Raw genomic sequence first — 25041 nt, 5'->3', positions numbered from 1 at the left:
ATGTGAGTGCGTGTGTGTGCGCACACACACACACACACACACACACATGCATGCACTAACACAGAGAAGAACAAATTATCGCTCCCCCAAATGCATGGACGCAATACTCAGCAAGGCTGTCTTCCCCAGACCTCATCGGCCTTGAGCAGGGTAAGATTCAACCCTTTCAGCAGCGGACTGCAACAGGCCATCTTTGAGCAATCGCCCCTGAGCACAGCAGACCTTTGCGACCGTTGCTCACCAGCACTGCCCGGTGAAGGAAGCTTCACTCCATGCCAAGGCCTCTGACATCATTCTCTTTCCACAGAATGATCTGTGGAATTCCTGGGTGGAAAGACACAGCAATTTTCTTTTTCATTACTTTTTGTCTGGCTTCAGGAGGTGGAAAAAAACACTTTATTAGTTCCCGACTCCTAGAAACCCAAAGCTTCTAGGAACCATCCTCACTGCGGACTGGTCCCCTTTCCCCACTGCATACCGCCTGCCTAATTAGACCCATAACCTCATCTTGCACACTTTCCCTCTGTCTGCTGAAATTCCATGAGTTGAGAGTATGCCCACTCCTGCCCTGTGGCCTTTTCTCACCAGCACCTCCTTCATTTGAAAGCTGGACCACCCCCCACATGCTTTTCTCCTACAGGTCAGGTGTCCGGCCCCAGGGACTCACAGGACACCCTCGGAAGAGCCGCAGGCAGTATGCCCCCTTCCTTTCTCAGCATCCTTGCTGGCCAAGCTCCCCTACCTGCAACTTTTCCCATCTTTATGTGAGACCCGAGACCAAACTGGCAGGGCAGGGGCTGTACCTGCTGATCCCTCTCACCTGCCCCATGTGCCCAGCACTGTACATGGGTTCTGGGGGCCATGCCTCAGTCCCTTGTGGTTTGGGCAGAAAGCATGGCATTGACTAACTACGCCATCTCTGCAGCCCCACTCCTTCTGAATCCTACTGCTTCGTTCTGGGTGTGCGGGTGTGATGGGCTGTCCAATTTAAAGTCACCGGGATGGTCTGTGACCGGCTCTTGTCACCTCTGTCCTCTGCCTCACCTGCTACTGGCTTTCAGGATGGTTCCCTTCCTGCTGTGGGATGTGTTTTTCTACTATGGGCTTCCATGAATGCCACTGGCCACATAACTTCTTAACTGGGCCTTCCCACACCGTGGAAGTGGGACAAGTCTGGCACCAGTACCAAAACCTGAGACAGCCCTGGGATCCTAATTCTGTGTGACTTCCTGCTCTCAGTTGTCGATAGCTCTGGGCTGGAAAGAAGCTCGGATTCTGCACATCTGCATCCTGCAATGCACACCCCAAAGACATGACTGGCACTAGGGGTCACACCTGCCATCCCTTCACTCAGGAGACTGAGACAGGAGGATCACGAATTCCAGGCCAGCCTGAGCTACAGAACAAAACCCTGTCTGAAAAACTGAGAGGAAGGGAGTTGGGAAGACAGGTTAGCTAGGAAAGCACCTGTGGTACAAGAATGAGGACTTGAGTTCTGATCCCAGGCACTCGAGTTTAAAAAAAAAAAAAAGCCACGTGTGACTGTGCATAGATCTATAGCCCCAGCACTGGAGAGGCGGGGACAGGAGGAGCCCTAAGATTTGTTGGTTGGCCAGTTTGGCCAATCACCCAGAGCTTGCTGATTGGCTACACTGGCATACCTTTGATCCCAGTACTCAGGAGGCAAAGCCAGGCTGATCACTGTGAATTTCTAAGTCAGTCTGACCTACACATGGAGATCCAACCCAGTCAGAGCTACAAAGTGAGAACCTGTCTCAAAATCAACCAAACAAAATAATAACAATAACAACAACAATAATAATAGAAGGCTGGAGGGAGGAGGGAGGAAAGCGAAGTGGAAATGGGATTCCCTATCACTGAAAAGCAGAATACAAACGTATGTGCACAGTGCCCAGCCTGGTATGTGGTTCACGCTCTTCAGCACCGTGATGAGGACACCAAGGCACTGCACACTCCAGAACTTCAGCATAGGGAGACACCCTGGGGACATCCAGAACTTCAGCACCCTGGGGAGACAGAACTGCTTGTGGCTTTTCCTGTGCATTTTTCTGTATTTGCTAATTTTTTTTACATCTATCGTGTGCATCTCAGGAAAAACAACAAACATTTCCAATTACGTTCACTGAGTTATTCTCTATCAGGAACGAGGAAGCCCAGCACACAAACATCACCCTGGCTGACCGAGGCAGACGCTGGAGCAGCGGGCACTTTGGGAACACAGCTGGCCTGGGGATGGGGAGTGGGTCCTGTTTCCTCTGGAGCAGAGTGAGAACTGTCAGGTTTCCATGGCAGTGGGGACAGCTGGCCAGCTACCAGCTCCTCCTCCACAGACCTGACCCCAGGATGGGGAAAGAGACAGGGAGGTACTTGAGCTTGGGCAGAGGCCGGTGAAGCGACTGCCTACTCACTCTGAGTGGGACTAGAGGGGCAGCAGGATGACCACTGCAACAAGCACAGGAGAAAGATAAAGGTGACTCGCAGATGAGACAGGGCACATCAAACATTAACCAGGGCCGGAGACGGCCGAGATGGTGAGATGGCTGCCTAGTAGGCTAAGACCTCAGGTTTCCTTGCCTGCACTGCACAAACCAGGTCTGATAGTGCATGCCTTTGACCCCTACACTCGGGAGGGAGGGGAAAATTGTGGGTACTAGGCCAGCAGCAAGGCCCCATCTTAAAAAAAGATGAACTCCATGATTCACACAGCTAAAATAGAAAAGGAGGATGTTGCAGGCAGAGAAATCCATCTTACTCATTCACAGGTCGGGGGGGGGGGGGTCACACAGCCACTAGGGAGAATAGCGTTCTCCTAAAAACTAAATACACTTGCGCTGTGCAACCCAGCAACCACACCCTGGCACTGACTCCACAGAAACAAAAACCTGTGATCACAAACACTTATGTCAGTTTTTGTCACAAAAACAAGGATCCCAGAAGCCCTTGGTTCTATAGGCAAGGATCCCAGAAGCCCCCCGGCTCCGTAGACAAGGATCCCAGAAGCCTCGGCTCTGTAGACAAGGATCCCAGAAGCCCCGGCTCTGTAGACAAGGATCCCAGAAGCCCCAGCTCCGTAGACAAGGATCCCAGAAGCCCCTGGCTCCGTAGACAAGGATCCCAGAAGCCCCTGGCTCCGTAGGCGGGTGAGGCCTGTGGGGACCGGCTATATCCTGACTAGTGCTTATGGGCATCAGCATGTGCACGAGGATTGCACAGGAACACACTCACAGGAACACAGCAGGCACACCAAACTCCTGAAGCCCGAGCACGCTCTGCAGGCTGCCAGTCTCACTCAGGCTTCGTCTCTGTGGCCCCAACTCAGGGCGCCAGCTGCCACTGCAGGAAACTGGGTGAAGGGTACTTGGACTGCCTTCTGTGTAGTTTTGCAGCTTCCTAAGAATCTACCAGTATCTGGGGGAGGGGGGGGATATTTTTTTAGGGAAGAGGAGGGCAAGACCCTGGTGGCACCATCCTCCCTGCCCCCTGTCACTGCCAGGATGGCATGGCAGGTCCCAACACAGGAGTTACACAGCTTTTCAATTGTCACTTCTGCCCATGGGCAATGACCCAAGTTATCCTAGGTTGGGCCAGCTCCAAGATGTGAAGGCAGTGGCAGACGGCTGCACAGACACTAGCTTCCTGAGGCCAGCTCTTCCCTTGCATGCCCCAGACATCATCAGTCTATGACATGCCGGCACACGCCCCTGTCCTTGGCCTCCACCAGAACTCAAACATTGCGCCAGGCTCCCCCGGGTTTCCAGACAGAATTCCTTTTCCTTTATCTTGGTTTGTACTCACTTAACCCAGGAGCTGCCCCTGGGAGATGAGTCGGCAGTCGCTCTGCGAGACAGGAGAGGGAGACCCTGGGTGGCAGCCCTGTCCTGTGGGCTAGGGAGGTGTGTCTGATCTCAGGAGTACACGGACTCTAAACAAACCGCCCTCTTGGTGTTCAGTCCCATCCATGCAGACACACGTGCTGCCTATGACAGAGTTTGAAGCCCCGCTTAGCCCTCACATTTCCAGGGGGCCTCTACAGAGCAGTGCCCCTGGCAACCTTCAGCACCGCAGAGACACACAGCCCTCATTCCTCCCGACGCTGAGCCAGCAGTCAGTCCTGTCAGGCGAGGAGAGACCTAGACAGACTTCTCCTGCTGCTGAGACACACAGGCTGGACCATTCTTTCCTCCACGTGCAACCACTGGACTGTCCACAATTAAGGATCTGTCATAGCAGAGCTGGGTGCAGGCTAGAGAGTACAGACATGGACAAGGAAGATATCTGCCTTAAGAGGGCTCTGCACCTGGGACCCCAGAAACACGAACCACAGCCCCTGGCCAGATGCAGCCACCGGTCCGCTATGGTGGTTAGAGCAGGCATGCGGTGGAGAACCTGCCTAGAAGGTCCCAGTGAGGAGCTGGGGGTGGAGCTCACCACAGAGTACTTCTCTAGCATCCACAATACAATACTAGCCAGTCGTGATGAGGCACATCTTTAACCTCAGCCCCCAAGAGGCAGAGGAAGGCAGATCTCTGTGAGGTCAAGGCCAGCCTGATCTACAGAGTTCAAAGACAGCCAGGGCTACAGAGCAAGTTCCAGGACAGCCAGGGCTTTAAAAAAAAAAAAAGCTGAACAGACACTTAGCTAAAGATAATCTATGGATGGACAATAAAGACAAAGATGTTCACAAACGCTAACTAAATCACAGTGAGAAATGTACACTTTTGTGTTGTTGCTGTTGCTTCGGATTTCTTGGGTTTTTTTTTTCCTCCTTCTTTGGAATTTTCTGTTTTGGGGTTGTTTTTTTGTTTGTCTGATACATGTGTGTATGTGTGTGTGTGTGTGTGTGTACATAAGAACATATATTCTTACAGCTTGATTTTTATTTGCTTTATTTTTAACATGCTATTATTTTTCAGAACTGCAGACATGAGTACTATACTTATATCATTTCCACCCAACACGTCCCTGACTCTAGCTCCTCCCTGTCCCCATGCCCGCTCAGCTTCATGACCTTTTTTTTTAATTACTGTCTCACACAGATCACACACATGTGTATATAAGTACATCCTGCTGGGTCAGTCCATTTGGTGTTGCTGACATTTAGGGGTGACCATTTGGACTATAACCCTAACTGGATATAGGGGGCTTACTCATGGAGACAGATTCTCCCTTGAGATAGGGTTTCATGTAACCCAGGTTTCCAACTTGCTATACAGCCAAGGATAACCTGGATCTTCTGATCCTCCTGCCTCTACCTCCTGAGTGCTGCCAGAAACTCAGGCTTGCACCAGCCCCCCTTTGTTTACACCATGATGGGGATGGAATCCAGGGCTTTGTGTACACTAAGCAAGTACTCTATAACCCAAGCCAAGCCGTGTCCTTTAAATAGAGCTGTGCTTCTCAACTGAGCATCAATAACCACGGGTACAGCCAGACACAGTGGCTCATGCCTGGAATCCTGGCTCCTGGGAGGTTAACACAGGAAACTGAATCAACAACAACAAAATACAACAGTCGGACAGCAAGATAAGAGCACACCCACAGGAGAGGCTGTAACTTAAAACGCTTATAGCCGAGGCTGCCACTCAAAGAGCCCCACTCCTGCTGGGTACAGTGTGGCACTGTTACTCTGTCACGGGCTCCCACAACATGATACAACCCTAGTGTGTTATCTCGTGGATAGCTAAAGTGCAGAGGCTCACGTTGATGCCCACAGTATGTTCCCAAGACCCCAAGCTGGACATGGGTCAAAGGTCAAACCTGGTGCGTGGTAAACAAACATGTGGGACCATGTGTGGGACCATGCAGAGCAGGCACCTGAGGTCGCTGAGTACAGAACAATTACAGATGACAGGGCAGCCAGGAGCAGGGCAGGGACAGGACCTCCCACAGCACACAGCCCAGAAGAACCCATGCAATCTGGTGTCCAGAGTGATGAATCAGACCCTAAGATCCATGAGTCCAAACGCTATGTGAGTCCAAAGCCAATGGGACCCGGCTTCTCACCACTGTCTAGCCACTCCCTAAGACAAGTGATACGGCTCCCAGGCACTGTCATGAAGGCTAGCACCACATATCCCACAGGTGAGTGTCCAGTCACAAAGCCTGCCAGTTACTGTCTTACCATGGCCGGGAGGGATCTGGGCAGTTTCCAGACCATAAAGTTCCCAAGTTCTTCTGGATGATTTCCTAAGAAACCACAGGCTGCATGCCCACATGACGCACGTGGCTTTCTAAAGGGCCACCGCCCAGTGACAAAGCCAGCAGCTCTGATGGCTGCCTTGCAGTCTGAGCCCTACCTGGCAGGACCCACCATCGATGAGAAAGGCACCCCTGGGGACCCAGATGTTACCGGCTAGTCAGCTGCACACACATCTTTGTGGTGTGTGCATATGTGAGTTCCATCTCCATCACTTGTAACAGAGTTTGTCACCTGTAGCTGCTCTGCTGTGTCTGAGATTTTTCCTGACCTTTAAGTCTTTAATTGGCAGAGGAAACAAATTCAGTCAAGACTCCCCAGATGGTTAATGCGCATGCCTGCAAAGCAAGTTCTTTACTATCACCCTTGCCCTAGCTGCAGCATAATCTCAGAAAGAAAGGAAGGAAAAAAGGAAGGGAGGGAGAGAAAGAGAGAGAGGGAAGAGAGCGAGCGAGCGAGCAGTCAAGCAAACAAGCAAGCATGATCTGTTCCTTTCTCCAGTGACCGGTCACTATGCATCTGGCTGGACCAGTTCTGGTGAGAGACAGTCTGGTCTCTACAACTAAGCTACTGCCACCGGCCTTCACCAGCGTTCAGTGTGATTGCAGGGAGGGAAGGTGACATCTTCAGAGACACAGCCACCTCTTGGCTTGTCCCAGCTCAAATGGGTACCAGGCAAGTTAATGTGGCCCAGCCTGGGGTCCAGCCAACCCTTCCTGAGTGCAAATGCAGCTCTACGTAAGAGACCCATTGGGAAGAACTGAGGCAGAGTTTGGGGCTTAGGCTCCAGGAAGTGCTTCCTACAGCAGACAAGGACAAAATGACTGAGTGTGGTCCAGGGCATCATGAAACACAGGGATTGCTGTGAACTTCAGCTCCCATCAAGGTCCACAAATATGCTGCCTGTGGGAATCCAGGAAGAGGGAGGCAGCAGGGCCAGAGCCTTCTCAGACCAGCAGTCAGGAAACAGGAACCAGTTCCAAGATGCCCAGTAGGGTGTTTGAACTCTCTCCCTATGCAGGGCATCAAAGACCACCCACTTCTCCACAACCCCAGGGTCAGGGCAGGTTGTAAGCAGGGGGGCTAGGGCAAGGTGTCCACACAGTTCAGGCCTCGGCACCAGGACCCAGTGGGCCATGGCCCAAACAGGCAGCAGCTCCACAGGGCCCAGAGCCCCAAGTGGAACTTGAGCTCCATGGAAACCGCTCCCCAAGGGGCAATGAAGTTCCCAGGACTTGGGGACACTTGGGCGGTCCTGGCTCAGGCACAGAGCCCTGAGCTGTGGGAAGTGGCTGTGCAGGCCCTGGGAGCTCCCGACATGGACACTTCTGGGAGGAGAATGGAGTGGTCCAAGTAGGGACAGGGGCTTCTTCCTTCCCTGCTGCAGAATTCAGAGGTTCATTTGGAGCCACAGGGGGACAGGGCTGGAGCAGCATGGTACTCATCCTGGCTGATGAGACTGTTGGGCTGCAGGCCTTGGGACCTATCCTTCTTGAACATTTAGATTCAGCTCTCCCTATTTTTTTCCCTAAAAAATATCTCTGACACATCCTTCTGACAATTTCCCATGAGAGCCTAAGGAAGAGATGTTTTTATCCAGACACCAGCATTCTTAGGCAGAGAAGGGCCTCATTCTGTATGCAAGACCAGCTTCCAGAAACATGAGGAGGAGATAGAAGGACCTAAGTCCCCAAGCTCCAGTCCTAAGTCACAGTGGCCACAGTGCCTGCCAGCTGAGGACCACACCCTAGAATCCCACTTCCTTTCAGCAGGAGTGTGGCTGACGACCCCTGTTGGTCAGTCCTCTGCTGGTCAGGTTACCGTAACGTCACTGCCTCATGGGCAGGCCTCCTCCAAAGACCCATGCAGCAGCTCTGCCTCCCGACACCTGCAGGCACCACGAAAGCAAACACAGCCTGTGGCTCTCCTGGAAACTCCTGGCTGTCAATTAGACCAACATAAGAAAGAATCAAAGAAAACATGCCCAGATCGCCTTCAGAGAGAGACAGAGAGACAGAGAGAAACACAAGGCTGAGGCAGTCCCTCTCAAACATTAGGTTCCCTGCAATTGCATGGACAGTGTGAGGAGGGAGGGCTGGGAGCCCAAGGCAGAGCTGTGCCGTTGAGCTGCTCAGCATGCGAAAGGCCCTGGGTTCCATCCCCAGCACGGTGGAACAGACAACATCTTGCCAGGACTAATAATACCACACACCTATAAGCACAGCACTCAGGAGGCAGAGGCAATGGGATTGCACATTTGAGGCCTGCCTGAGCTACATAACAAGAGAACAGAGTCCCGCAAAGCCCAGCCATGCCGTCACATGTGCGTCTGACCAGGGCTTATTCCGTGTTAGCTGACAACCCTGGAATAGTAGCATCTGATGGTGTCTGGAGGGCAGTAAGCAACTAATTTTAAAGGTGAATTACCGCCAGTGAACAAGTTTAACATCCAGAACTTTACAGGTTAACAAAAAGATTTGAAAGGTTAAAATTTAAATGTATCTGTGGCCAGCAATATGGCTCAGCAGTTTAAGGAGCTTGCCACCAAGCCTGATGACCCAAGTTCAATCCCATATTGATAGAAGAAGAGAACTGAATTCCACAAGTTGTCCTCTGATCTTAACACACACACCATGAAGGTGCATACATGAATACCTAAATGCAAAAAAAATGTACAATTCAATGTATCTGCAAACACATGGCAGATACATGTTATAGGGTGAAAAACTTACACACATTTAACATTGTCCATACCCTGCCTCAGTGAGTATTAAAGTCAATTGTTTGGGCCAGTAAGATGACTCAGTGGGTAAAGGTGATTACCACCAAGCCTGATAAACTGAGTTCCATTCCCAGAACCCACATTGTGGAAGGAGAGAACTGACTCCTGAAATTGTCTTTTTCGCCTCTAGACAGGCACCATGAGGTGCAAGAGTACATACATGATTAACAGACATGATTAATACAAAGGATCCTGTTTGTTTTCTGGTGCTGGGGTAAAAGGCAGGGTCTCCCACACGTTAGGCCAGTGCTCTACCACTGACCCATGGCCCAGCCCCTAGACCTGAGATTTCAAACAAAAATACCTGGATCACACCCTACACACACATCAAGGAGAGAAGCTCCCTGGGAGTGCAGTCAGGAGGTCCCGCTCTCCCAGGCCCTCCACCTGGTCAGGCTGGTCCATCACAGTCTGTAGTAAACACGGGCACCCACACAGCAGCCAAATTTCTGTCTCCCAACTGCTCCAGTAAGCACCAAGAAGCCAAGACGTGTGTGGCTGCTCCACACAAGTCACTTACCTTGGAGCTGGCAGCCTCCTTGCCCGGCCCGGCGTCAGATGCCTGCTGTGTCTCTTCTGCTGATGTTATCTTTGGCTTTTTACTCTCCTTCTCTGTCCCTTTGGGACCTTTTCTCTTATGTTTTACCATCCTGGAAAGGACAATGAGGGGTGGGTCAATGGTAGGAAGGGAGAGGCCGTGTGCTACGAGGGTTATGCTGTTAAACAGAGTGGAGAGGATACCTGCCCAGTATTACCACAAAAGGAGGCTTCACTAGAACACACTAACCAGGGCCAAGGCTGCCGATAAAGTGCTTCCTGCACGGCCTTGAAGACTTCAGCTTGTGCCCTAGAATCCGCGAGGTGAAAAGAAAGTCAGGTGGAGCGGTGCACACCTGCAAAGTCAGTGCTGGGGAGGTGAAGACAGGAGGATAACCTCGGGCTTACGGGCTGGCCAGCCTAGCAGACCTGGTGAGCTCCGGGTCTAGTGAGAGAATGCGACTCAAAAAATAAGATGGATAGCGACAAAGATACCCGATGGTCCTCTCGTCTGCAAGCGCACATGACAGTATGCATACACACATGAACACACACATACAAAATAAGAAACACATAGACGCTACAAGAAGGTCAAACCACATGCTTGACCCTATGGATCATCAAGGTCGCCGTCTTCTGGGAGTTCCCCTTTAACATGGCTATGACTCCACAGATTATACCACCTGCACATCTAACTTTTCTTCCCTTTGATTCTGAAACAGGGTTTCACTAAATGACTCAAGCTCACTCTGAAGTCCAGGTGGGGCTTGAACATGTATGGCAGGCCTGAGGTGGGATTTGTAACTCAACAGCAACACTGGCTATTAAGATTAAGAGTAATAGCTGGGCACAATTGGGAGGCAGAGGCAGGGGAATCCCCAGGAGCTCTAGGCTAGCCTGGCCTACATATGGAGTTCAGAACAGCCACTACTATGTAGACAGACCCCCATCTTGAAAGAAGGAAAGAAGGAAGGAAGGAAGGAAGGAAGGAAGGAAGGAGAAAAATAAAAAAAGATTAAGAACATCACCATTTTTACTGACATCAGTAAAATTTCCAAAGGTAGAAATCTGCCTATTGTTTAATCAATACATATTAGGGGACAATTTCATTCTCTCGAAATCTAGACTAAGACACACCCCTATACAAGTCGTGACCAGTATTATGCCCCATCCATAGGTGGAGAGGATGAAAGACCTGAGTGTTCTCCTCCAAAATGGTGCAGAACCCCGAGCCATTCCTCAGGACTGAACGAAGCTAGATTTGAGACATTGAGACATATCTAATCATAAAGTCTCTCTCCTCATACAGCAGGAAAAAAAAACATGAATATAAAACCAACTTGCAAGGCAGGGATGGTGGCACGTGTCTGAGACGGCAACAGGGAGTCTGAGACAGGAGGAAAACCACAAGAGTCAGAACAGCCTAAACTATACAGAAACAACCTGCCTCTCTGGACACGGTGGCACACATCTGTAATCCCAGCACTCAAGAGGCAGAAACAGCAAGAGCATAAGACATTCAAGGTTGGGCTGGAACACACACGTGAGAACAACAACAACAGAAAAAAAAAAAAACCCAAAAGACAAGAAATAATTATAAGGCTGGAGATCAAGTCAGCGGTTAATACAAAAGGTCCCAGACTCGATCCTTAGCACAAAAAAGAAAAGGAGAGGAAGAGAAGAAAAAGAGGAGGAGGATAAGCATAGTGGGAGAAATAGGAACGATCTAGAAGGTGTGAACACCCCAGAGGACAAGTCTGCAGGCATGCAACTGCAAGGCGGAGCTGGAGTGAACCTGCAGCCCAGACGGGTGGGCATCAGGGCATCCCTGTTCCAATTGGGGCTGCCACTGACTATGGTACATTGAAAGAACATTTCTATTCTAGAATCGGAAAACTCCAAGCTCTATTTTTTTTTTAAATTAAACCTCCTCATAAAAAAAAAAAAGACTATTCGAAGCCAGAGGCTACAAATTTCAATTAGCAGTATAATAAGAAATTGTGAAATAAAGACTGTTGACACAGGGACACTGAAAATAGGGGTGCCGCCGCCAGCCAATTACCTCGTTAAAGAAATAAGGAAAGTTCAGCAAATATTTACACACCGCTTCGGAGAGAAGCGAGGTCTGCGGTCACCTGGAAGTTAGCCTTACAAAGTTAATCACGAAGTCTATTTGTGAAGAAGAAGAAGAAGATGGTTCTGCATCACAAGGTTCTAAGAGAGCAACTCACAACTGAGGCAATGCGGGTCTGTTCTGGAAAACATCTGCTTTTTATTTGGGGTCAAGAGACTTTCAACAAGGGTGCCCAGACAATTCAAAGAGCAACCGACTCACCAAGTGGGGGAGGACAGGTGGAGAGCCAAGAGGAACGACGTGTATGAACCTCACAACGCACACGGAGCTACCCCAGGATAGACCGAATCCTGCATGTAAGAGTCCAAGTCTAATACACTTTTCTTTCTTTCTTTTTTTAAAGACAGAGTAGCACAATGTAGACCAGGCTGACCCTGAGCACACAGAGATCCAACTGCTTCCACCTCTGCCTCCTGAGAGTGGTAATTAAAGGCAGGCACCATTTAACAGGCCAGGCCTAAGACTGTTGGAATTTCCAGAGATGAACGCTTATGGCCCAGAACACTGTGGTCTCTCTAATAAAATACCAGAAACTAGGTAGCCAAAGGAAAACTAAGCTGGATTACATCATCACTACAAAGTTCTGTCTTGGACTGAAGAGAGGCTCAGTGGTTAAGAGCTCATGCAGAAAACCCAAGTTCAGTTCCCAGTACCAATATCAGGCAGCTCACAATTGCCTGTAACTCTAGATCCAGACCCAGTACCTCTGGACACACACATAATTAAAAATAGAATATAAAGGGACTGGAGAGTCGGTTCAGCAGTCAAGAACACTTACTACTCTTGCAGAGGACCTGGGTTTGGTTCCCAGCATCCACATGATGGCTCACAACTGCCTAGAACTCCAGTTCCAGCAAATCTGACGCTTCTTCTGACCCCCATGGAACCCTGCACATACATGGTACACAAACATACACTCAGGTACACCCACGCTCACACACAAAATTAATAAACAATTCTTTAAAAAATTAAAATAATAAAACAAATTTTAAAAGCTTCTAACAATTGAACAGTGCTAGAAAAAAGACACTGAAAGCATGGAGGGCATGCCTACCTATCACGCTACAATAAAAGAAATTTGGGGAGGCAGCAATATGGCTCACCAAGTAGAGGCACTTGCCAACCGAGACTGACAACCTAAATTCCATCCCAGCCTAGCCTAACTGGTGAGTTCCAGGCCAGTGAGAATCCCTATCATGAAAATACAAGGTAGATGGAGAACACCGTCTACGGTTGACCTCTGGCACACACATACAGAGGCATGCACGTACACACGCACACATAAGCATATGCAGGCATACACAAACACATGCATATACAGGCACACACATACAGGCATGCACGCACATACATGCATGTATGCATACACACAGACACACACTAATTTTAGAATGGGCAAAGATCTTGAACAGACACTGAAGAACTTCAACTAGTCATTGAGGCAATGAGAATCAGAGACACTGCTTCATGCAGCAACTAATATAAGAAGACAGGGCCAGGAAAAGACTCGGTGGGTAACAGCACCTGCCACGGAAGCTTGACCACCTGAGTTTGATCCCTAGGATCTACATACAAATCTGGATGCCATGGTGTGCATCTGTCATCTCACCTTTCCGACGGTGACATGGGAGGTGGGGACAGTAGAGGAAGCCGGGAGCACATGCTGGGCAGCAGAAACCAGAAGACTATGCCTCAACAAGGTCAAGGAAGGAAATAGACTCCCTAAAGTTGCCTCCAAGGTACCCAAGACCACTAATATGTGATCTTCTCCAGTCTAGAACCTGGGCTCCTAAGTCTGGGGTTTCTATTCTGTCCTGTTACGTCTCTGATGGAGGAGGGTTACCTGCCCGCAGCCCCTTACTACACGTCTCAAAGCCTTGAGTGACACCAGTACATAAAAGGAACCCAAAGAATCTTTTTTCTTTTTTTGAAACAGAGGCTCTCATTTGGTAGAAAAGGTTGGACTGGAGCTAGAAGCAATTCTAGCTCAGCCTCCGGGATGCTGAGATTACAGCCATTTACCACCACTCCCAACTTGTAAGGATGGATGAATGGAAGCACTGTTGGATGCATGGATAAATGGGTAGGTGGGTGGACGAATGAGTGAGTGGTTACATGGATAAGTAGGTGGAGGGGTAGGCAAATGGATGAGTGGATGGATGCATCCATAGGGGTGAATGGGCAGGTGGGTGGGTGGCTGAATGTATCTATGGGGATCCACGTGAAGGGCGGGGCAGATACGCACGGCCGGGACCAGGACGCCATCTCCCCAGAGGCTCCGACCCCCGTGGCACCCGCAAAACACGCACCTGCAGCGTCCACTCTCACCCGCCTCGGCCACGCGCTTTCACCACCAGCTCTGCAGGTTCCGCGCCGTCCCGCCCTCAGAAAAGTGACGCTATCCATTGGACAGAACCCGCGTCGGTCTTCCAGCCAGCCAATGACCGCCGCACGGGAGGGAACAGGCCCGGCTCAGAATACTGGCGTCATCTTTCGGCGCTGAGGGAGCGGGCAGTTGCCGGGGCAACTCCTGGTGGCGTGGACACGTGGGGAGCGATTCTGCCCGCTGCTGCTGGGCGCTGCAGGTGGAATGCAGCTTGTAAAAGCTTGTAAATCCGAGGGCAGCCAGGCTTGGAGGTGCACGCCTGTTGTCCCAGCCCTTAGGAGGGTGAAGCAGGAGGATTAGGAGTTCAAGACCATGCTAGTCTACGTAGGGGAGCTCGAATCCAGGCTAAATTATGTGCGACAACAGTCGGGGAGCATACTTATATAATCCCAGCACCAAAAAGATGGAGGCAGGAGGATCAGAAACTCAGGGTCATCTTGGGCTGTGTAAATGAATTATGGACCAAACTAGGATACATGATATCCTCCTGTCTCCAAAATCCAAAATAGGGCCAGTGAGATAGTTCAGAGTTACAATAGAAGCGCTTGTTGTAAAGCTTGATTACCTTCGTTTGATGCCCAGGGCCCATATGGCAGAAGGAAAACCGACTCCCACCAGTTGTCTTCTGACCTCCAAACACTCACACACACACACACACACACACACACACACACACAAAGGAAATAAAAACGTTTTAAAGATCGTTCGAGGAAAGAAAAGCTGAAAAATAAAACCAAAAGGATACGGTCCTTAGAATAGTGTGTGTGTGTGTGTGTGTGTGTGTGTGTGTGTGTGTGTGCGCGCGCGCGCGCACGCGCACCATTTTAAAACAACAGTGTTGTGCATGGCACACACACAAAACTAGTGAAGATGTACCCTACAGTGCCAGGGATAGGTGGTCATGGTTTCACTGGTCTTTCATCCCAGCATTCAGGAGGCAGAGGCAAATGGATCTCTATGGACTATGAAGCTAGCCTGGTCTACATAATGAGTTCCAGGCCAGTCAAGGTTACATAGTCAAACCCTGTCTCAGAAGAAGGGGATGATGGTGGTATAATCAGAAATGAAACTCTTGTCAATCCTCTGGATTCCCCCCAGCACCACAAATAATAGTAGTAGTTTTTACACTTTACCTGGGCCTGGTAGCATAGGGATACATGGATGTCCCAGAAAATCAAAAAAGAAGAAAAGGGAGAGGGGCCTAGAGATATAGCTCAGTCTGTCAAGTGCTCCCTGAGTCTCATCTCCAGAACCCACATTAAATAAATAAATAAATAGCCGGGCAGTGGTGGCGTACACCTTTAATCCCAGTACTCGGAAGGTAGAGGCAGGCAGATCTCTGTGAGTTTGAGGCCAGCCTGGTCTAAAGAGCAAGTTCCAGGACAGCCAAGGCTACACAGAGAAACCTTGTCTCGAAAAACCAAAAATAAGTAAATAAATAAATAAAGCCAGGTGTGTTGGTGGTATTGTAATTACAGCACTGGGGAAGGGAGGATCCTGGAAGCTCAGTGTCCAGAAGGGAAGGAAGAGAGGAGTAGAGGGGGCAAGATCAGTTCTTTTCTGTGGGAACACAATGGTGACCCTACCAGTAAAGGATGATGGGGGCCATGAACAGAAGGGGAAGTAAGGAACAAACCCTGAACACAGCCTGCTCTTCAAGACATGTTCTCTGAAGAGTTATTTGATTCTAGAAGCTAGGAACCCGAAAAAGATTCAGACAGGTTTGGGAGACAGGATTCTAACACTAACCCTAACCGTTGGAGCCCAGAGAGGCTACCATGCAGGAGACAACCTCAGCCAGCAGTCAAGCCAGCTTTGCAGGGTCTGTGCAAAATATACCTGGGATTCACACCAGGTTCTGAAACTGTATTGGAGGATTTATGGCTGGTACTTCTGCCCAACTGAGAGGAAACAGTTGAATCTTTGTGAGGCAGAATAGAAAGAGGAGAAATTATCAAAACGTGAGAAAAGAAAGGAACTCCCTCCCCTGAGCATACCTGATGCCTTCCACCAGCTGAGAAGCAAGAACTCAAAAGCCCATCTAGCATTTGCTGTGAAGGTGGCCAACACAGAGATAATTCTCCTTCTGTATAAAGATATCTTACCTTAAAATCGCCAGGAACCAGGCATAGGACTGCAGCTGTATGAACATGAGTGGAACCTCGTTCTCTTAGATATTTTCTGGAATTCTCAGACAAGACAGTTAACTTCCTTTGTGGTGAAGATGCCCCAACATCCTGCATGCCTCAGAGCTGGCATTTTACCTTGTCAATAGTAATCCCACCAGATGCCACTCAGGACCCACCCTGTGGATTCCCTTTGAGTTCCTTAGCAACCCTTAGAGCAGCAGTTCTCAACCTGTGGGTCTCAACCCCCTTGGGGCCAAACAACCCTTCCACAAGGGTCACCTAAGACCATCAGAAAACACAGGTGTTTGCATTATGATTCATAACAGTAGCAAAATTACAGTTAGGAAGTAGCAACAAAGATAATTTCATGGTTGGGGGTCACTACAACATGAGGAACTGTATTAAAGGGTTGCAACATTATGAAGGTTGAGAACCTCTTCCTTAGAGGGTAATAGTTTCAAACCCCACCAGAATAGTATGTCTGACTCATGAAGACAAGGGAGAGGCTGCTCCTTGAGAAGCCCACACCCACACTCTGTGGTCTTACTTTCTCCCGGATACATCTTTCTCTTAAAAGTCCATATTAAGAATGCCATTTTGGAAGCCAGGCATGGTGGCACATGCCTTTAATCCCTTGCACATGGAAGACAGAGGCAGGAGAACCTCTGTGAGTTCGAGAGGTCAACCTGGTATACATAGCGAATTTCAGGACACCCGCTCTACATAAAGATACCCTGTTTCAAAGAAGCAAAAGCCAAAAATGTTATTACGGGGAGCTGGAGAGATGGATCAGCAATAAAGAGCACTTCTGGCCATGTCTGGGTCAATGGCCCAGATGCAGCCTGGGTCTGCATTGCAACTCTGTGGCACATTTTGCCACTAAGGCCCATACAGAGTCCCGGGACCTGGGCCAGAGTCTGTGGCTTGGGTGGAGTCAGCGGCCATACCACAGCAGGGCCCATGCAGATATGGGTGGCCTGCATTACCACTGAGACCCACGGTGTCTTCCGGGCCCAGACTACTGCCAAGTGTCATGTCTGGGTCCATGGCCCTATAGCAGCCAGGGTCCATATTGACATACGTGGCTTAGGTTACCACCGAGTGCCATGAAGAAGGCCGGGGTCAAACCAGATACCTGAGTCCAGGTTGATATTCGAGGACCATGTTGTGGCCTGCGCTGCTACTCAATGACATGGCGACATCTGGGTCTAAGCTGCAGCTGAGGGCCATGTCAGGGTCTGTGGCCTCACTGCAGCCAGAGTCTGTGTTGACGTCCAATGTTCCGGTTGCCACTAAAGGCCATAGGTACCCAAGATCAAGGGCCAAGTTAGTGTCTTGAGGCCATGCCACCGCTGGGGGCAGTGGTGATGTCCAGACCCAGCTGCTGCTAAGGTCCATGGTACTACTGAGGCTAGGGATCTAACCTGAGGTCCGGGTCCTCCATTGCCACTAATGGTCACATAGAGGCCCAGGGTTGGGGCCGCAAACTGAGGCCTTGGTGGTGTCTGGTGATCACACGGCTGCCAGAACCCTTCCCACCTGAGTGCCCATTCCTTCCACCCAGAACCAGGATGTCATCGAGGCTTAAGCTGCTGCCTATGGCCATGTCTGGGTCTATGGCCCAGTCCGTGTTGGTGTCTGTGGCCAGTGTCATCTCAGGAGGCCTTAGGAACCATGAGAGATGAAATCAGAGGGCTATCCTGTGCCAGCTCCACCCTTCACTGCCCTGGGAAAGCTGGTCTTGCTTCTCACCAGTCACCCCCACAAGAGAGCTGGCCCCTGAACTTGGGAGAGAGGGCCTCCACCCCTCACCATGGGCAAGGATGAACCCACCCTGAGGGCATGCATGTAGGGGAGCTGACTCCTCCACTGCACCCAAGGCGGGTGGCCCCAGTGACCCCATCTGACCTTCCTGGCTGACACCCAGGCCCACAACTCTGCCTTGAATTGACCCACGCTAGTGTCTTCCCCATCTGGGTCTTGCTGAAGCTTGTGAAGGGACTGGGCTTGTGGAAAGATAAATGCAAGATCTCCAAGACACAGGATACCCCGGAAGAGCTCTGGTGAGGACCCAGTGAGGACGGTGTACCAAAAAACCAGAGGCCTTGAACCAGACCAAGGACTCATTGCCGTGAACAGTTGCCAGTCAAGCTGATGGGACAAAGGGAAGTACTATATGACAAACCGAAGCCTCCAATGCCATCAGGACGGATGACGAGATGATGGAGAGGCAGGAGAGCAGGAAAAGCAGAGATGTTTCTATTTCTGGTGTGGTTTTGTGATATTGTGGTTTATTGTTTTGTTGTTTGTTGTTATTGCTTTTGTTTGCTTGCTTACCTTTTGTTTTGTTTCGTGGGAGAGGAATTCAACAGGGATAAGGCAGAGATATAGGGGACCATGGAGTGAACAGAATTGGGGTGCATGATGTGAAACCTTTAAAGATTCAATAAAGAAGTTTTTAAAAAAGAGCACTTGTTCTTGCAGAGGATTGAAGTTTGATTCCCAGTACCCACATGGTGGCTCCAACCATCTATAACTCGAGTTCTAGGGGTCTGATCCCTTGTGACCTCCTTGGACACCAGGCACACTTAACACATGTAGACAAACTAGTCACAGACATAAATAACTCTAAATAAAACATTTTAAGAGAATGATCTCTCTTTTTTTGTTTGTTTGTTTTTTAATGTTGCCCTGGATGTCCTGGAACTCACTCTGTAGACCAAGCTGGCCTTGAACTCAGAAATCTACCTGCCTCTGCCTTCCAAGTGTTGAGATTAAAGCTGTCTGCCACCCCTACCTGGCCCATCTCTGCCTTGTTCTGTCAACTGCGTCAATCGGTGTTTGCAGACACCTCCACCTCCTCAGCTATGATTAGAGCCTGCCCCTTAGTCGGTGACAGCCTGCAATCTGCCATCTAAGCCATCAGGGAGCCACACACACTTCAGGTGCTGGAGGACACTAGTTTCCACGGTCCCAATTTTATTTTTAAATTTTTTACATTTATATTTTTATAGTTTTATTAGCATATATTAATTAATGGGTCTCATGCCATTTTCATAAATGTATACAAGGTATTTTGGTCAAAGTCACCCCATGTACCCTTTCTTGTCCTCTTGCCATTCCTTTTGACCCCCTCTTCCCAAATCCCGCCCCCTTCAACTTCCATGTGTATGTATTAGAGACAGGACTCATGCTGTCCAGACTGTCTCCAAACCGGCTGTGTAGTGAAATGACCTTGGACTCCTGACCTTTCTGCCACCACCTCCTGTGTGTTGGGTTTACACTGTGGAGCACCACACCCTATTCACGTGGTGCCAGGAGTCAAACTCAAGACTTCACGCAAGTTAGGCAAACACTCTACCAAGCTTCATCCCCAGCCCATCTAGGGACCCAAACAGCAATCACTTTACAGACGGTCTTTTCCCACCTACTGTCTCTACACACATCCAGGGCCTTCTGAACTTTCTGTTCTGTTCTGCCTGGCTGTCTTTCACATTTGCATGTGTGTATGTGTATATGTTCATGCTTGTGTGCATATATGTGTATGAAGGTCAGGGGTCTTTGTTGGGTGTCCTCCTCTGTAGTGTGAATCCTAACTGGTCTTAATCATAAAAACCCTGGGTCAGATATTAGGGGGTGAAGCAGATCAGCCAGCCACCAGAGGTCTTACCTGTAAGAATTCCTCGGACAGAATAGCAAGATCCTGTCTCTAGGAATCCTCAGATTGAATGGGTCCGAGATCTTGTCTCCACCCACTTTATATTTCTGTCTCCACTTCCCTAGTGCTGGGACTAAAGATATGTGCCTCCCAAGTACTGGGATCAAAGGCGTGAGATCCCAAGTGCTGGAGTCAAAGGTGTGTGACCTCTATGGTTAACTAGTGGACAGCTCCACCCTCTCATCTCCAGTCAAGCTTTATTTGTTAGAGCACAAACAAAATATCACCACCCTTCTCTACCACTTTGCCATGTTACTTTTTGAGACAGGATCTCTCACTGAACCTGGACCTTACAGGCTAGCTCGCCAGTGAGCAATCCTCCTGTCTTTCCAATGCTGTAACTACAAACGAGAACTTAAAAAAAAAAAAGAAAAAGAAAAAGAAAAACGTGGATTCTGGAAATACAAACTCCGGTCCTCATCCCCATCAGCAAGCACTTTACACAGAGGCAGCCTCTGGCCCACGTTTACTTGTAATCTGAACGTAAGCACTGACTTCCTTACGTCCGGAAGCAAGCCTGCTGCTGGTATTTCTAACCAGGATCATCAGCCTTGCTGGGTAAACTAATTTAGGGAAAGCAATGGACTTTGTCAGGATGCCGGATCGTCCAAATACATTTTCCATCGATCTGCATCTGCTCCTTTTTCCCTCCAGATACTAAGTATCCCAGGCTAGCCTCACACTCACAATCCTGTGACCACAGGCGTGTGCTGCCACACCCTGCCTCTTGATCTTAGTCTGCAGAGTAGATGATGTCCATGTCTCAGTTCTACGCCATAGAGGTCTTCTCTGGGCTTCACTAGGTGTAATGCTGAGTGCTCTGTCTTAGTGGTTGCATAAATGGTGTTTTCCCTCCCATTTTATCTCCAGGCTACCACTTATGAGAATTAAAGCTACTGAAGGCTGGGTTGTTTTCTGTCCTTCTCTAAGTGTTTGGGAGAGGGAACTGACATTTATGATCTCAAGTTCCACCTGTTCCTGTTCCACTGAGCACGTGTTTCTTTGTGTGAGCCTGTGGCATGTGTAGGCATTTGCATATGTGTATACATGTGTGGCAATGCATGTGCATATTCGCGCACACATGTGTGGAGGCCACAGGTATATCACTCTACCTAAGGTTTCTTATTTAGACCACCTCACCCTTTAGCCCTGGCTAGCCAGGAGCTTGTTGTGCAGACCGGGCTAGCCTCAGACTCACAGAGAGCTGCCTGCCCCTGCCTTCTGAGTACTAGGATAAAGGTAAGTGCCATGTGACTGGCTCCAGCTTTTCCTTTTAGACAGAGTTTGTCACTGAGCCTGAGGCTCACTGATTCAGCAGGCTAACGGACCATCAGGTCCCAGGATCCTTCTCTCTCTGCCTCCCTGGCCCTGGGCTTACAGATGTGTACCACACCACATGGGTTCTGAGGATCCAAATCAGGTTATTATGCTTACACAGCCAACACTTCATCCACTAAGCCATGTCCTCAGCCCCAAATACTATCACCTATCACCTTGATGTTCAAGACCAAACTCTTGTTTTCCCCTTTCTCTGAGGCCGTACCCCCTAAACTTCACATTGGCCCTATACCACCATCACCCCTCTCTCTGTTCTCTGTCCTCTGTCATTCCTTTCTCCCCTCTCTCCATGATTTACTGTTACTACAGATTTGATCTATTTGAGACTGGGTATGGGGGCTCAGGCTCATCATCCCAGTGCTGGGGAGGCTGAAGCAGGAGGATGGAGAAGTCCAGGTCAGCCTGAACCACGTATTAAGATCCTATTTCAGAAGCACAAAAGCCAACTCAAACCGCCATCCTTTCTGCTACACAAGAAGCAGCTTTGGTTGGGCAGTGTTGGTGCACGCCTTTAATCCCAGCGCTCAGGAGGCAGAGGCAGGTGGATCTCTGTGAGTTCGAGGCCAGCCTGGTCTACAGAGCGAGCTCCAGGAGAGCAGAGCTACATGGTGAGATCTTGCCTCAAGAAAAAAAAAATCAATTTTTGTTTACTTAGTTTGTTTTACATTTACTAATTCATGTGCGATTGCACAAGTGTCACCGCACGTGTGTGGAGGTCAGAGGACAACTTACAAGAAGACTCGACTGTCTCCTTCCATCTTGTGCATCCTGGGGCTCAGACTCAGGTTATCAGGCTTGGTGGGAAGTGACCCATCACTTTATTTATACCAGCCCGGTATAAATGACTTCATTACCCTCCTGAAAACTCTAAAAATAAAAATCACTAATGAACCTCCTCCAGGCTTGTAGTTTAACTAAATAAAGATCAGGAAATGCGATTCGGCTGTGGCCTTCGCTGCGGCGATGACAACACGCAGCCCTGCAGCCCTGCCGATCCAGCCCGACTGCTGCCACATCCCCCAGGCTACTCTGAGGCTCTCTGACCCAAACACGAACGAACAGAATAGACCTGGCCTTTGTTCCTTTGTTCCCGCTACTAGTTTGCTTGTTTATTGCGTGCATGCGTGTGTACATTGTGTGTACGTGGGTGCCAGAAGACAACTTTCGGGAGTCAGTTCTCTCGCTTCAACACAGCGGTCCTGGGGATTGAACTCGGGCTGTCCGGCTTAGTGGCAAGCGCCCTTACCCGCTGAGCCATCTCACCAGCCGCCCACCCCCACGCCCCATTTTTGGCAAGAAAGGATCTCATGTAACCCTGTCTGACCTCATCATCTGTATGATGATGTAACTGAGGATGACCTTAAACTTCTTTCTGCCCCTCCTGCTTCCTCATGCGCTGGGACTACAGGTGTGCAGCACCATGCCCAATGCTTGCAAGCTGGGGATGGAGCCTAAGACTTCTTGCATGCTAGGTAAGCATGTCAGCAAGGGAACACAAAACGAGCTAAAGCTGGCTTTTCTAACTTACAGCACGACTTAAAATGAGAGTCTGTGGGACTGGAGGGATGGTTCGGTGGTTAAGAGCACCAGCTGCTCATCCAGAGGACCTGGGTTCCAGTCTCATCACCCACATGGCAGCTCCCAACTCTGTGTAGCTCCAGTTCCAGAGGGTCTGGCACCTTTATACAGACATATTTGCAGGCAAAACACTAATGAACATGAAATAAAAATAAATAAATCACAAAATGAGAGTCTGAACTTAGCACTCATCTTGCAAGCTCCCTCCATATCATAGGATGCAATGTTTTTCTCATACAAGATTCCATCCTGGACTATTGCCTTTGTCCAGGATCCAAAGTCTGCTCCTGCCTTTAGCACATCCTGGGAAATGAAGCCTGAGGGTGTGGCACTCTGACACCGCTAAGAGATGGAGAACCGCTGAACTAGAATGTCAAGACGCATCGTGCCCCATACGCTTAATTTCCCTGGTGGAGTGGGGATAGGCTTCCACAGAATGAGAGTCAAAGGCTGTTTGGTATGCTGGTTAGTGACCTGGAAAGCAAAGGCACCTGAGAACCTGGAAAGAAGGAAGAACTCAGCTGACAGCAAGCCAACAGCCATAGAATGCGTCACTCTGGAACTCATTATGGTGGACACATCAACACCGGGCAGTGTGTGGAATAGCTTACTGCCCCAAAATATCACGAACTTTCCATCTGAAAGCCATAGAAATGGTAGCCCTAGTGACTGGGCATGTTTCCCAGAGAAGATATTAAACCAGGAAAGGGACACACAGGTACGATTAGTACCTTATATTCACTTCTTTCTTGTTTGTTTTATGTCTCAGTACTGGCAGCTTTGTACGTTTCAGAAAGGTGCTCTACCACTGAGCCACACCCCAGCCCCTCACTGGGGGATTCTAGGCAGGTGCTCTACCCCTGAGCCACACCCTAGCCCCTCACTGGGGGATTCTAGGCAGGTGCTCTACCACTGAGCCACACCCCAGCCCCTCACTGGGGGATTCTAGGCAGGGGCTCTACCACTGAGCCACACCCCAGCCCCTCACTAAGGGAATATAGGCAGGTGCTCTACCACTGAGCCACACTCCAGTCCCTCACTGGGGGATTCTAGGCAGGCGATTAACTAATGATTCTAGGAAAGAGCTCTGTCATTAAGCTATACCCCAACCCTCTTTTCACCTTTTTTTTGTAGCATAATTTCATGTAGTTCAGGCTGGCTTCAGACTTGTTATACAAGAAGATGACCTTGAATTTCTTATCCTCCTGTCCTGTGACCAGTTAATGGGGTGCCAGGGATGGAACCGAAGTCATCATGCATGCTGGACAGGCATTCTACCCACTGAGCTATCTTCCAGCCCTTTTTTCATTTTGATAATAACTTTTAAAGATTTATTTCTGAGTCCAGGCATAGTGGTGCATGCCTTTAATTCCAGCACTTAGGAGACAGGCACATCCAGATCTCTGTGAGTTCAAGCCCAACTTGGTCGACATAGAGAATTCCAGAACAACCAAACCAAGCCTACATATTGAGTATCTTTCTCCCTCTCTCCCTTGAGACAGGGTTTCTCTGTCTAGCTCTGAATGTCCTGTAACTCACTCTGTAGAACAGGTTGGGCTTGAACTCACAGAGATCTGCCTGCCTCTGCCTCCCTGAGTGCTGGGATTAAAGGTGTGGGCCATCACCACCTAACTTGAGACTCTGTCTTAAAAATAACAAAATTACCCCAACCAAACCAAAGATTTACCTTTTGTTTGAAGTGTGTGTGTGTGTGTGTGTGTGTGTGTGTGTGTGTGTGTGTGTGTGTACATGAGTGCACTTCCCAGGCGGGCCAAAGGTGCTGGATGCCCCAGAGCTGGAGGCATAGGCAGTCAGGAGCTGCCCCACCATGAGTGCTGGGAACTCACCGCAAGGGCAGCAGGAGCACCTCACTGTGGAGCCATCTCTCCACCCCCCTTTTACTTTTTATTTTGAGACAGAGTCTCACTAAGTTTCCCTGACCAGCTTTGAATTCAACTGTAGCCCAGGTTAGCCCTGAGCTAGTCCTACCCGAGTCCTGACCTAGGGAGGAAAAAGTGGAAGGATGGAATAAACAAATGGAAACAAACATCAGCCTCCTTGAACATCTAATGGCCAAGTGCTGGGATGAAAAGTGTATGCCATCATCTCCTGGCTCTATTTCAGTTATTAACTTATTGTGTGTGTCTACACAGACATGCATGTGCCCTGGCGCCCTCATGAAGATCAGAGGACAATTTGCAGGAATTGTGGGATGGCTATTC

General features: G+C 49.4%; 1 protein-coding gene across 1 annotated transcript in view; it reads right to left on the bottom strand.

Moving 5' to 3' along the window:
• The window catches only part of Chlsn (cholesin), a 100638-nt gene extending 86541 nt beyond the window's left edge, over window positions 1-14097 (bottom strand). Inside the window, exons 1-2 of the mRNA XM_048436936.3 lie at window positions 13980-14097; window positions 9520-9649 (exon numbers count right to left, since the gene is read on the bottom strand). Of these exons, the coding sequence (XP_048292893.3) occupies window positions 9520-9648 (129 nt within the window). The 5' untranslated portion in view covers window position 9649; window positions 13980-14097. The remainder of the gene's footprint in view (window positions 1-9519; window positions 9650-13979) is intronic.
• Between the last annotated feature and the right edge of the window lie 10944 nt (window positions 14098-25041).

The sequence above is a fragment of the Myodes glareolus genome, chromosome 2 (assembly GCF_982192425.1).
Source record: "Myodes glareolus chromosome 2, mMyoGla1.1, whole genome shotgun sequence".
Taxonomy (NCBI): domain Eukaryota; kingdom Metazoa; phylum Chordata; class Mammalia; order Rodentia; family Cricetidae; genus Myodes; species Myodes glareolus.
Note: the sequence above shows the minus strand (reverse complement) of the source record. Positions and strands in the feature narration are given on the sequence as shown.